The following is a 14,898-nucleotide window of genomic DNA, read 5'->3' on the forward strand; positions in this document are numbered from 1 at the left end:
GAGTGCACACACAGAGGAGGCTCTGACACGGCACAGCCTGCTCGCAGAGGTCAGCACCGCTTATGAAATTCTGGTATGCAGTATCTACCCACAGCAAATGAGAAAAGTCCTTCCAGGCAGCTGTGGAGCAAATAAACATATTAACAGAGTAACGAGTCACTTCTTCAGCATTTGGTTCCGTAGCAACGCAAGGAGACCGAATGGGCTGAGCTCTGAAATCACCCAGCCTTCTTGGGCTCTTCCTGTCCTGGGGATGCGGGCATCGCATCTCTCCCCTGCAACACGCTCAGGTCAAGGATTCCTCTCGAACCCTTGGCTTTGTCCCTAAATACTGAGGACAACGGGGCTGCTTCTAAGCCAGGCTGGCGTGTGTGATAGGAAATGCCCTATGTCCCTCACCTCCTCCAGCCCACTCCAGAAATTGCAGTCTCTAAGCCCTGTCTGGTTTAGTGTCACTGCCTCACTCACCGAGCAGGGCATGATGCAGAAGAGAGGAAATATGTTAAGCCTTGTTCTGTTTTAGTGCATGAACTCTGCAAAAATAACCATGTTTTCTGTAATGAGAGGTTGATTAGCTCTTATGTTGATCAGCAGGTGCTCTTTAAAGAAAGCACTTCTGGACCAGCTGTAGCCTTAATTGAGGCAAATCATAGCATTTGTTTAAACTGCTCTACTTGCACAGCTCTGCTTTTAGCTTGCAGAAACAGCTGAAAGACAGCATCGATCCTTCAAGTGTAAGGACTGCACGCAGTGATTGAAGATCGTGCTCCGTAAATGGCTCCAACACACCCAGGCTGTCTTCTAGGACTGGGGATTCTTGCTCTGAGACGTCGAGACAGCAGGTCTGTCTGGCAACTTCTGCAGCGTGGCCCTAGCAGTCGGGGGCCAAACTGCATTTGCTGGTCCAAACCTCTCTGAGGCTTTTGTAGCTGAGCGAAGAACTAGCAGGTGATGGTTGATCACTCCTGGGGGACTCCTGTCCATGACAGGCCTGAGAAAAAGAGAGAAAATCACCACAGTGAAACTGCACTCCAGGGCTGGATATCTGCATTCTCCCCATAGGCTCTGAAGTCTCCCACTCTGAAAACTGAACCGAAAGCTGCCAGGCCCAGAATCCACACAAGGCACAGCAGCTTTGCACTCAAGGCACGTGCTCTGTGTGTGTACTGTGTTGTAATAGCTATGTTAACTTAAAAATCAAGGTGTCGTAACTCTTCGGGTTTATTTCTCTGAAGAAGCAATATGATGTTAATCGTACAGTACGAGGGTCAAGAAATAACCATGTTTTGGTGTATGTGACACTTATCTAATACCTACTTTATTTTTCAAAGTGCTTTCTAGCATGAATTGATGTAAATCTCAAGGGGAAAAAATCACAGTGGAACGTTAGGAACTCACTCTGGGATTTATCCAGGGAGTCTTGAACAAGTACCACTAAAAAGCTCTGCCACAGACATAGATAACAGCCCTGCACTGCAAACACGGGAGTCGAGCAGAAAGGACACAGGAAAATTCTGGGACATTTTTCAAGAAAATACAAAACTCAAGTGCTCAAGCTATAAGTAGCATGAGAAAATGTTTCATTTAGCTTTAGAAGGATGAAGATAAATGCCAGCACAAACAAAAGGAGTTCTTTTTACAGAACAGGCAGGGGACTCCAGCGACAGCACAGAATTCTGCTTCTTCCTGCCGTGAAGCCCCTTCTATTTTCACTAGACATCCTGCAGGCAGAGCTGCCAGCACCATGCATACCTGATGCTTGTTGATCCAACAGCTGCTGGTCCTGAAATAGGTCTCTGCCTGCTAGTGCTCCCATCAGGCTGGTGCTCTCCTCGAGATCCGAAGGGTGAAGGCTCACGTGCCGCTGGCGCGCTGTGCAGGCTAAGGAGAGCAAGTTCCTTGCCCAGAGGCTGGGCTGAAGTTTCTTTCCTAGCCCTTGACTGGCACTGCTGTGTCCACTGCCTGTCCTCCTCTTGGCTGGGCACTTTTAGGCACCTTACCCTGTGGTTCCTGATTTTCCAGCGTCTTGCTGGAACACCCCTTAGAGAGGCAGGCGAAGGGCTTTTCGGCGGAGATGGAATTAGACAACGGCTCAGGCTGGAGGACGCTGTGCCTTCCTGAGCACGTGATGAATCTGAAACATGGCAGGGAAACGCAGTAATTTACCAGCTCGTCTTACTCCTAAATGACTGACCCAGTGAATGAAAGGTTTGAGGAACACTGTATGATGGAGCTGGCTGGGCACAAGTGTCCGAGGGTGCACAGTGATGAATGTTGAATTGCTTCCTCTGACAGCCAGGGTCTGGGTTCCTTGGCAGCCTCCCTGCCAACATGGTGCCAAGCACTAGAACTGCTCATGAGCCGTGCACACCTCAAGAGGTACAGGCTGGCTTACGACGAGATCACCCGTCCTCCTGCCCAAAGGCACAAGCAGCCATTCCTGTATCATTCCTGGCCAGTGTTTGCCCTGACCTGTTCTAAACACCCGAGGACCCCATCCAGCTCTCTGAAATTCAAGGCACAAGAGCAATTGCCAATGAGTGAAACCACTTTTGTATCAGACGCAGAGGTATAAGAGTAAGGTTTTGTGATTAGCCTGAAAATTAGGGAAGGTGCCTGACTGTTAGGGAAAACACTTCACTACATGCAGGACCAGCAGGTGCACTGTTCAGATTTTAGCCCATCTAATCCTCAGGTGCAATACACAGAAGAAAAATCATATTGGTGATGTATGAAGGGAACGTGCAGGCATATATGCTTAAAACCATTCTGTACATAGCAGGGATCCAATTGCTCGTCTATTAAAAGAACCAACTGTACCTAATTACCCGATGTGCAGAGTCCGAGGCAGGAACACAATCTAAAGAATGTGCCACCAAAACCCAGGCACAGAAAATTCATCTTTACAACTTCTGACTGACACTTATTTTACTGTTTAGGTAACCATATAAATCTGATATAAATTTTTCACTGAACAGTTTCCGTCACGCTGTATGATTTTAAAATGCCTGAATTTGATGGTGTTTTTTGTTTGTTTTTAAGTAAAGACATTCTGAAAGACCAGTATGCCTGACTCAAGAGCCTGAAATAACACTCAAAGACTTCCAAAGCGTGCAGATTATATAGATCTGATGCTGCATACACTTTTAAATAGGACTAGTTTTGCTCAGATGACTTGTCCTTTCCTGGTCAGGATTATTTGCAGCAAGAAGCTCCACTGTCAGAAAAATCACATTGGGTAGGGGACACTTCTAAAGTTAAATGCTGAGACATTTAAATACCTCTCCAAACCTTGAAATATATTTTCAAGTCGCAGAGGTCAAGTGTGTTTTTAACTGCCTTGCTGAACAGTCAGTCAGTTGCTAATCTCGTATCATGTATTTACTCTGCAAAACATACACATCTATAAATGCTTGTGATTATCTTGTATGAACCTTGGTTTTTATGGCCAGATGCTTGTGATCTGGGTCACCCCCCCACCCCCAGGTGATACTAGATTTCAAACCACTCAGTCTCATAACCAAATCCCGACAGATCTCAACACCCACATCTAAGCCCATCCATTCACTTCTACAATCCTAAGGGATATGACACGAGCACACAGAGGTACTTTGGGCATTGTCTATCAAATCTAAAAAGATGATGAGGTCACAATAAATCATGCTCAATCTGAAGAAATCATATTAAATCTAAAGAGATCACGAGATCATAGTTGAAGACTTTTGTGGTCACTGGACAAGAGGCCATTCATTTTAATTTTTCTAAACTGCTCTTGCTCGTGTTAAGGAGATATCGTTTACCTTACATTTTATACAGAGAGCCTTTGAATAATTTAATTATTTTGCTAATGATGATGCTTACATTTTTTCCAAAACCATTATATTTTTCCAAATTTTTAATTGACCCATTTTGCTCTTGTAAGAAATGTAAACCCCAAACTCATTGAAGCAAAAATGTGATTATTAACAATAGAAATAGATTTAAGTCATACTTTTGCAATCTCCTCTACCTGATATGTATTTGGAATAACCATTATTAATGTTTCTAATAGCCTTAAATACAATATTCAACAATCCTGCTTTCATCCATCTAACTGCAATTCCAGAGAGGTCTTTGGCTTTCTTCCTGAGTAAAAGAGCACATTTCATTTTTAATCTCTTGCCTGAACATCTTCCCAGAATTCCCAGCCGCCTGGTTGAACCTTAATCATCCGCTCAGCCAGGATTTGCATCAGTGCCAACTGAGGTAAAACACAGCTCAAACAACGGTATTTTATACTAACCTGAGACTGCCACAAATCAACTACACAAGGTAAAAGACAAAGGCACGTCCTTCCTCTAGACTGGATGCTAAGCTGGTGGAAGATCAAGTTTATTTCCCTTAATTCCACAGATCTGTGCTGAAATATACCAACCGATGGGCAGTCACCAAGTCTTCCTTAGACAATGGAATGGCTTACTCAGGGTCTGGCTCTACAATCGGGTTTCCAAATTGCTCCTCTACAGTACAGATGCCAGACCTCAGAAAACACTGCAGGTACTAATAAATCTACCCATGAACAGTTAGCAGCACTTGTCGCCAGACAATGCCAACCCTTCCCAATACCTGAAGACGACTGTGAGACACAGGAGTGGCAGGAAGAATCAATGAGGTCCTCATCAGAAGCCTCCCTCAACTCTTCCTCACTGCTGTCAGCCAGGCTGCAGGCTTCATCCTCTTCCTCATCGCTAACAGTTATCTTCACTGCTCGGTCAGCCTTGTCTTGCTGACCTGTTTGCGGGCACCTGGACAACATTGAGTAAGTTTTACACATCTAGTTAGCCTTTGAGTTGAGAATATGCAGCAAGCCAAGTGCAGCTTGGTGTAGCCACACAGGCAAACACTGAGACTGTGGATTTAGTCACCCACAGTGATTGGCCACTTACCTGGAGATCTGGAAAATCAGTCTAAATGGATCAGACATCTAAGCTGCCTATGACTGAAGTTAACCTGAAGCATCCTGAAGTTAGCCAAGTGAAATGGGGCAGACTTAAAGTACTACGATGTGAATGAAGTTCAGAGAAACAAAGCCATCTTTATTTCTAAAACAACTATCGTCTGTCTACGTGACGGGGGAATCTCAGTGTGGTGTTATTTTCCTTTCAGCCTTCCATTTGGTCAGGTTGGTGTGACACTTTCGAAAATCCTCATGTGCTTTCACTTTTTTCACTGTCTGAATGCAAACACTGACAGGACCAAGAATATCTTACTCGTTATGAAAAGTCATTCCTTGTACTCTCTAAGCAAGCAAGCCCACCCTATACGTGCTGATCTTCAGCCTGCTCTAGAGAGAGGACAGAACCTCCCCAAGGTTTCTTTTTCCTTTCTCCATCCCATAAACTTCCCAGGAGGGGGGACCACCATAAGGATTTCCGTCCCTGTCGGCAGGGATGAGAAGGCAGAAGATGAAGGGCTATCCCACGAAACTGCCACCAGGTGGCCAAAGAGCTTATTTTATTTTACAGCAGAAAGTGAATCCCTGTTCTATTGCATAACAAGAATTCTCCCACACTCTCACCGCTTATGCTGTTCTCTCCATACTCTCAGTTCAGAAAAGACATCTTTCTGGCTCAGATCTTCTCCTCCTACAGAGACGTAAGGGTTTTCCATCTTCAGACTGCACAGTTTCAAGGGGCTCACTGCAGGTGGCTGAAAAATGACAGAAGTAGTCTTGATAACCTCAGAAACTTTCTCCAGCTCAGTTTCTAGACTTTGTATTTTGGAAGGCATCTGTATGCTATTCCTCTGGAGTGTTGAGATCACCCCTCACCTCTGCTATTTTAAGAAGCCTCACGCCTGCCCTGTACACTGGTATAGTTCTAGGAGCTGAGCAGGAGGAACCCAGGGTGGCAGGAACAAAAAGGTTTGATTTATATCCCTCTGGCAGACTGTTCTCCTGTAAACAAGTGTAAGCCTGCAGCATCTATGCCAATGAGCATATTAAGACCAGTACTGCAGATACTGCATCATTCAGCGTATGGCTGCAGTCTCCTTTCACATCCCAGCTTACAACACACAGTCATTCAATCAAATGTTCACTTTTGCTTCAGGAAAGCTTCCAGTGTTTGGGCAGTGGCAGCAGAGAGAAAAGGGAGGGCTGCATTTTTTCCAGCGGTTCTTTAACATCTGTTGTCAGCATTAAGAGAAGCTGCAGACAGAGCAGGGATGCAGGTGTTCTGTACATGCCGTTTCCCTGATTTAGCACAGTCTGTTTGAACTTATGCACGTGTCCGTGCTGTACTGAACCTCAGGGACCATAAAAGCTAATCATGGTGAGCCAGACTGCCCACCCTTAATCCCATGGGTGTTCTCTCACTAAGTTACTGGCCCACTGACACGAACAGGCTGACCTGCAGGGCCACAGCGCTACCCCATGGCTGAGAACAACAAACTTGGGCTTGATATTTATTTAGTCAACAGCAGCAACCTTGTAGGCCTGACTATCTACACCGACATCAAGCTGCTGAAAAATCTTTTGCTAAACAGCTGTTGTAGAAACACCATCAAAATTCACAACTCTGCCCTGTGCTTTGACCAGCCGGGATGATACAAATGACTTTTGTCTGCTAATTGCCCTATTCTTTATTTGGGGGCTCATGGCACGTATGTGAGGGAGCACAGACTGGGGATGCGTCCAGACTAAATACTTGTTGAAAACAAATTAATGAAGTCTGAACTCCATGGCTAAAGTGGTCCCGTGTGCTTTCACAGCTCTTTACCATCCCACCTCAGCAGGGACTAGCACATGTGCAGAGGCTTTGTAACATCAGGGCAAAAGATTCTACAGCCTCTTCAAGTACAATTGCCTTTTTTGCGAGGGGAGTTGAGGGGAGCAGGTATTGGAGGTTGGACTATAGGTGAGAGTGAGCCTCCAGAAATCACAGTTGAAACTCAGTTTATCACAGAATTTATGTGGGTGACCTGGCAGGAATGTGAAGTGTACAAGAAAAACATACACCTAGCTTTTGCCTCCTTGCACGAAGGGCCTTGATGGGGTTCCCACATATAACTTGGCTGAGTCCTAAGAAAAAAAGGAAAAAAAAAGAAATTATTTTACTCCAGTGTTTAGCAAAATGTGCTGTCTTTGAAACCAGTCAGCATCATTTCCTATATACAGGGGAGATGTAAGAATTTATGGTGTAGGTTCACAGTGTCAGCTTACATGGCCTGACGCTGATGCTAAGAGGCAGTTTCTCTGTTTCCTTCTGCTCCTGCCTTGCCTCCTCCACTGTGCTGGTGCAAACACTGGTGTGGTCACATGGGAAGTAAGATCAGGAAACAGAGCCGGATTAAAACAGAGTATGCATTTTTTTGTTTTGCTGGGTTATTTTTCAGCCGGATCTTGAGCAGGATCAGGTTCCCTATGTGGCTATGCAGAGACTCTTTTCTTTATCTAGCCTGTAGATCAGGTATGTGAAGTCAAGAAACTGACTCCTCGCACTGACCCAACCCTGGAAACCCAAAAGAAAGGGGTGATTGACGGCAGTGACCCTGCCACACTGAGAGCCTGCAGTACACACACTGCACCTTCCAGCATGTAATCCACCAGGGAGCTAATGTGCATCACCATGCCTTTCTAGAGGACTACACTGCACGGACCACAATTGAACAAGATGTGCCCAGATTTATTCACATAAGCTACATTTAAAGTGAGCCCCAGCAAGGCTGATAGGTCATTTAAAGGACTGAGCAGGACAGCTTTTGTAAAGGTGTGAGAGCAGAGCGTTTAATGAAAGGGAACTTCAGCAAGGGCGCACCACTGCAGCACATGGTTGTCAAGAAAGACATGATGTGTGGGAAGGGGGAAGCCCAGATAACTTGCACCTTCTGCAGCAGGGGAAAGGAAAGGAAAGCCCATGCTAGAACAGGTAAGTGCCACGGAAGAAAGCATGCACTGAACCTGATGTAGCAGTTGCATGGGTGGGTGTTATTCAAAGCACCCAGGCTTTCCTCAGCAATAACAACATTCACAAGGAGGTGGAGGTGTGGGAAAGAACAGGATTGAAAAGTGGTATTACCATATGTCAAATCACTGGAGTCATCTTCTGGAAACAGATCATCAGCAACCATCGGATCTGGAAGAAGAGAGCCACCGTACAACAGGGGGGCATCGCTACATCTTCCTGCACTTGCAGACCACCGAGCAGTGACAGGGCTGGAAGCTGGGGGAGGTCTTGGGCTGGATCCAGACTGCTTTGCTACAGCCCCAAGACATGGACCTAAGGGAGAGGTTTCAGCAGTGTAAGCAGGCTTTAAACCACACCATCATTGCACGCTGCCAATGCGGTGACGGCTGCTCCACACTTGGAGCTGTAAGGGACAGAAAATTTTGTCATTGCAACTACAAGAAACACACCGCCACTGGACAAAGCCTGGAGGAGGCAGAGGGCATCCTGGTACAGCACACGGTCCTTCACAGTTGTTCTCTGCAAACAGGAGGACTTGGAGCTCCCCGGCTAAGCCGAAATCCAACCTCTTCCTGCTCCCGGGCGCCAGTGACGGGCTGGTGGCTGAGGAAGGGGTCAGGAACAGCTCTGTGCCCGTTGTCAGCCAACAACTGCCCCACGTGTGAACCTGAAGGTGCCCAGGGCTCCGTTACTGCCCCTGCGTACAAGCCTAGGGCAGGAATAAGCTGCCTCTCATTGCTGCCCAAAGCACCCCTGGCCCCAGGGAACGACTACAGGCTTGCCACAGGTACAGTGCAAGTCCCAGCCTTAAAATGATTTCCTTAATGCACAGACACCATGCAGGGCTGTTAGTCAACCAGGGCAAACCACGTACCATGACTTATGGAAATCTGGGAATTGCTGTGACAGATTTTTCCAGTATTGTCTCAGAGACAGGCACTTCTCCAGCACAGAAAGAAAGGTGATAATTTAGTTTCATAATGGTACAAGACGGGATGAATTACACAACAGCTAATGAAGGTAGACAGAGCTGTGAACTCCTACCTGCCCAACGGCTTGCTGTCCTGGGAGCAGAGTACAGCTGTACCAGCAGCGTGTGCAGCCACCAATTTATAGAACAAATTTCATTTCAGTGCCTAGATGAATAGCTTGCTCTTTAAAATGTCGAGCATCTACCAGCTCCACAGCGGAGCAATCAGCACTGTAATAATATGGCCATTTCATTAGGAGCTCAGTGTTAGAGGCCTTCCAAATACCTCGTTGTTCATACAAAACCATGAAGCACACAGCACATGCAAAGTACCTGAGTCAACGTTGCTATAGGAAAGAAGAAAATTTGGGGATGCTTGAACCTGACCATGTGAACTCATCAGTTTATAGCTGAAGGCAAAAATGTAAGTCTGGCTACACTAGAAAACAATATGAATTCAAAATTTTGTGCTCGTTCCCTACTGTTTCTCTCAGTCTACTTTGTTAACTAGTTTTCTGAACCATAGCTGATGCTGCCAAAGCAGGATCACTGAGGGATCAAATTTTAATGGATTTTTTCACTACCATAACTACTACTACATCTAATGATTTGGACCTACAGGGATTAAATAAATGACAAACATATGTACTTATTCCAAAACAAACTAAATTTTTAATGGAGTACAGTTGGCAGGCATACCTCAGCCGTGGGGGCTGGGAAGCTAACTGCATTGCCCACACTAATGGAAAGCAACAGGAGCAGTTATAGGAAATACTTTGTAATATTTAATGGAATGTGGTAAAGTGCATGCAGCACGATATGTAAAAGCACAGACATTTGAACTATAACCGAGGCTACAGGCAAAGTACAGGCAAAGGGACAACAGATTTATTTTCAAACCATTTACTCTGTTCTAATGAATGTAATGGACTTAATCACAGAGGCAAAGAGAATGGAATAGATGTATTACAAGACCACACAATCGCAGTTGCTAGGATGTTGCTACCATTAAGGCGTGGTGACCAAATTGCCTTTCCTATTATTAAATTGGAGTAGGAAATCCTGCTACATCCACACGACATGGGATTGACTGCTACCATGGAAAGGGCTGAGAACAGCTGTTGTTGAAACATTTTCCAAGCTTTGCTTCTTCTGATCATGCAGAATGAATGCTAAGCACAGACTCCCAGCTACTGCTGGATTCACTTGATGCTTTACAAGTCGTTTGCATTTCTCTGATCTTAGTGGTCAGCTTTGGACAGCTTTCGTTTAAATCTGCACCATGCTGAATCCCAGCTTCCCTACCTCCCAAGTGAAGAAGACAAAGTCCTTTGTCCCTTCTCTATAATTAAGCTTTGACACTGAAGAGGCCAGCTTGCTCTTCATCTTTCTTTTTCACCCATCATAACCTGAAAAATGAACCTTGACAGGAAATCTGACGTACCTAACCATGAAATGTCTCTGGCTAAACCAGCTTCCTTGATGGATTCCTTGATGATTAGCCAGTCCTCATTCATCTTCTTGGAAGGAGGGATAGCAGTCTGGCTTGTTGGTATTTCATCCAAATACTCCAGGTGGGGAATGAGCTTCTTCACTTCAGCTCTGTAATTATAACCTGGTTCCTGGAGAAATTGAGAAAGTGGTCACTTGAACAGTTCTGACTGTCCTTCAGAAGCATGGCAGTGTTCAATTTGTATGACTACTGTATAACTTGAAATACTTCTATGAAGTAAACCTGCTTGCCTTATTCAACAAAAATAAATATAATCAGGAGTTCCATTTCACTGTGCTTTCTCCTCACATAATTTCTAATCAAATTGATCCTGAACATGTTCTGAGCGCAAACACATTCCTCCTGCCCAAAGGCCTCTCTGCTGTTTATGTGCTGACGACTTTGGTCTTTATCTTTGTTACATTATACGTATGCTACAAAAATGAAGGCAGCCACTGATGGGAAAGCCTGGGCATCCTCAGCATTTGTCCAGTCTCTTTGCCTGACTTTGTGATTCTCTGGTTGTTGCATCAACAGTGAGATTATAGTAAGACTGAAAACAGGTTATGAGTGCAGCTATACTTGCTGATGGATAAAGGCACAGTGCAGTGAATGAACTGCGCTGACTTTCTGGGTCAGTCTTCAGGGTACCCATACATGATTTTATACATTATTAGAAGAGATGACTTACTTCCTACCATACTTTCTTCTGCAAGAGGTTGCATGCCAATAGCTGGTGCACAAAAGCCTAAAATGAACTGCTTTCGGGGTTGCTCTTCAGTGTGCTGGAAGAACAACATGGTCACCCCCAATGCACGTGGGCTCACTGTGACATCCAATGGGGAAAGCACAGATGGAGCTCCCTTCTGCATGTGACACTGAATAAAGTTATTCGTGAACACGTGACAATGCCTGGGACCTGTAGGCAACAAGATCAATCAAGAACAGCGACAACTGTGCTCAGAGCACACTGTGAACTGGGCTTTCTGGTAGATGCCAGTAGCGGAAAGGCATCTCCACGTGGCACTTTCTTCTTTGGGAAAACTTAGCAATACCTCAGTGCAGACTGGGTCATGATGCTTTGCAATGGAAATACTGCAATGGAAAATTGTCTCAGATTACAAATGGCAACAATGATGGTGATCTCATACATTTCCTTCTACTTGAATTAGTATAAAGCAAGAGTGCATCGCTAGTGGCAGAATATGAATGGGTGGCTTCCCTGAAAGTGATCAGCTACCTATAAAGCAATTGCTCGATCCAGACAAATGTTATGCTTTTCAGGACATTACGAGCAATATTAGAGAACTCCAGAAAGCTAAGTCCTCATTCAACACGGAGCTGCTACAAACAGAAATCTTTCGGTGGTAGCTGGGTGGCTGTACACTCCCTCCCTCCCAAAATGCATTACCAAGGCTGGCAGAGGGAAGTCACCAAATAAAGCATGTAATTGTCGTTAAGAGGCAGACACTGAACTCCTCTCACTGAGCCTTTAATCTTAATTTAGAAAATGAGTCAACCAATCGCCATGTTACCACGTACCACATGTACTCTGAACAGAGCCTGGGCTAGAGCCAATTTATAGCCATGTCCTGTTTGAGAGCAGCATCATGTTACGCTCATGGTACATTACTGCAACAGAGGCTGCAAAATTTATCATCAGGTTGTTGCTTTTGGTTTAGATAACAGAGGAAGATGAGCTCATCTGAAAATCAAATTACAGAGAGCGAACAGGCAGTCTGAAGAAAGAGCAGTAAATCTAGCTGGACCATTCTGTAGATGAGAAGTAAATAAATAGGACAGCTTTTACAGAGCTGTAGCAAGAGCCACGCTACAACAAGGAGATTGGGGAATGAAAACTGGCCATCTAGGGCACACCAAAGTGAGTCTGTATTTACTCTTTTCTATATTTAGGTGACTTTTTTATACCCTGAAAAAATGCAAACAGCGTCAGATGAAACCAAGAAAGTGACAATGCCCAACAAGATGCGCTAGGCAGCCAAGGACAGAGCCAGCTTTGTAACCACCCTAGAGAAGAGCAGCTTCTCAGCATGTGGGAGACTACAGTTAACTTACACTCTGCAAAACATACTATTGTGCTGCGTCTCTCATCAAATTCTGGCTGGCATTTGAATGCAACAGATTGCATAGAAGTAGAGGCAACCATTTAGCACAGGTTAATACAATAAGGCACACCACGACATAACGCTCCTCTTTGAGCTCCTGTTACGTGACAACACGCTGCAGCAGCTCACAGGCTGATTTCCTCAGCTAAACAAATCACAGGCAATATGACATTACTCCGTTATGCTTCAGGACTTGAGATGCCAAGTGAAAACCATGTCCTCCAAAGCTACCACTTTTGTTGAATATGAATGACAGGGCAGTAGAAACGAAAAGTAGAAAGAAGACTTTCTGTGCTCATAGAATATATCACCTCGTTTTCATGGTAGGAAGCTATGATAAGGAAACATAAAAAGTTACACTGTATTTTTCTCAGGGGGACTGAAAATGAAAACAGCAAGCTTTGCTCATCGTGCTTCCTTACTGTAGGAATATTTGTTTTTTCCTCTCATGATTATGTCTTCATTAAGGGAGAAATGTTAATGGAGAAATCATTGTGGATATAAACTACAAGTGTGGTCTCTGAAGTATACTCCCACCAGTTGAAAACAGAAAAGCAAGCATATACTATTTTGGATTCCAGAGATGGAAATTATGATAACTAAAGCCCTACCTTCTGCTGCTTCTTTTATTGAGGAATGTGATGAAGCCAATAATTCTACCTAAAAACACTAACAACTCATGAATCTAAAAAAATGTGGAGATTTAAAATATGCACCTATCTACTACGTGATTGAGTTATAGCGATAGCACCTCAGTTTTCAAGACTAAGCCCAGGACAAGTCTTGGACACCAAACCCCTCCTTTTTTCCAAATTAATGGTATGGAAACAATCCCTTTGAAACACACAGGGAAGATATGGAACATGGTATGTTGGAGACAAAGCCCCAGCTCGTGCTCTGCTTTCTTACCCCCTGCATTATCAGCTCTTTATGGTGCCTCTATGGGATGTGCCATCCCTAGTGAATGCTGTGCATTACTTACCCATGTGTGCATGCATGTGCCCGTGACCTTCCAAAAAATCTGGATGAGAGTATATAGCGTGTTGGCTACAAACCATCCTCTGGTATGTATTCAACCTTATGGGACCAAAATGAAGAACAGTCTCTTTTGACCAACTTTCTCAAATTCTGATTTTCCTCCAGTTACCTTCAGAGTAAATGCCAAGATGCTTGGTTTTATACCCTAAGAATGCTATTTTTTCGAAGCAGGGAAAGTGAGAGAGATTAATAAAGCTTTGAGACTGTTCATGTAGAACTAGATCTTCCTTACTTTTTTTGTGGATTACCCTGAAACGCAAAGCAGATCATGTATTACTTGTTTTCATCTCTGTGACACAAATAATCTCATACCTTTACCAAAATACCTCTGTAGAACTGATTTTATCGTTTCAATATGTAAGAGGTGAATTGCTATATTTTGTATCTTCAGGTTTTATAAAAGTCTTTTTGATAATTTCATTTTAACCTTTTAGGGAAAAGGACAACAAGCAATTCCTACAATATAGCTTTTCCCATCAACATCAACTTCAACTTTTGAGCAGGGTGGTCCTGAAGAACTTGCTGTTGGACAGATCCTCCAAAAGAAATGCAAAAGTCTAAGGAGAGACACCTAACTGAGACATTATAATTGGCACACCCCCTAAGAAAAACATCAGCTAATCTTTAACCTGTTGTAAAACCCCTACAGGCTAGAATTGACCCCTACAGTTTGGGTCCACACCCTCCCTGCTCTTCCTTTAAGACTCCTGTTTGCACTGCAAGCTGTGAGAAGAGGAGTTTATCGGCTAAATGATAAACAGCAGGAGTTTGAAAATTGTTCTTATTTTTTTTGACACTGGCTGGGCCTCAGCAAAAAATTAACATAATATGTACAAACTGTGTTCTCACCTCTGCAGATTCCACATTTGGCTTCAGACAAATAAGGTTGCCCTCCACCGTCAGGCTCCTCAGTTTGCAACAAAGTCCCAAGTACTGCATCTGGTTGATGTCCTCAATATTGTTCCCTTCCAGGTCCAAAACCTCAAGGTGATCCAACAAGCTCAGCTGGCTCAGGTCTGAGATGTTGTTATAGGCTATGTAGAGCTCCTGAGCAGAAGTCAACAGAATACAATAAACCCCAGGCTTGCACAAGTAACACTCAAGATTTGCAAAATATTTGTAATACTACATGGCACAGAACGAAATTAGCATGGAAGTGAACATTTTTCAAGTGTGGCTGTTGCCACCTAGGACTAATATGGAAATGAACACTACGCTGCACTGGGCATTTTAAGGGTCTGAATGCTACACCTGAAGTAAAAAAAAATACTGTAGCATCTTTTAAATCAACACATGCAATTCAAGGCATATATTCAAAGTCCTTTA

General features: G+C 44.2%; 1 protein-coding gene across 1 annotated transcript in view; it reads right to left on the reverse strand.

Moving 5' to 3' along the window:
- Positions 1-801: 801 nt before the first annotated feature.
- The window catches only part of LRRC56 (leucine rich repeat containing 56), a 48,913-nt gene continuing 34,816 nt past the window's right edge, over positions 802-14,898 (reverse strand). The window contains 8 exon segments of the mRNA XM_035552300.2: positions 802-991; positions 1,753-2,134; positions 4,606-4,784; positions 5,552-5,688; positions 6,996-7,060; positions 8,058-8,258; positions 10,361-10,538; positions 14,422-14,619. Coding sequence (XP_035408193.2) covers positions 802-991; positions 1,753-2,134; positions 4,606-4,784; positions 5,552-5,688; positions 6,996-7,060; positions 8,058-8,258; positions 10,361-10,538; positions 14,422-14,619 — 1,530 coding nt within the window.

This window comes from Cygnus atratus, chromosome 5, assembly GCF_013377495.2.
Source record: "Cygnus atratus isolate AKBS03 ecotype Queensland, Australia chromosome 5, CAtr_DNAZoo_HiC_assembly, whole genome shotgun sequence".
NCBI classification, from domain to species: Eukaryota; Metazoa; Chordata; class Aves; order Anseriformes; family Anatidae; genus Cygnus; species Cygnus atratus.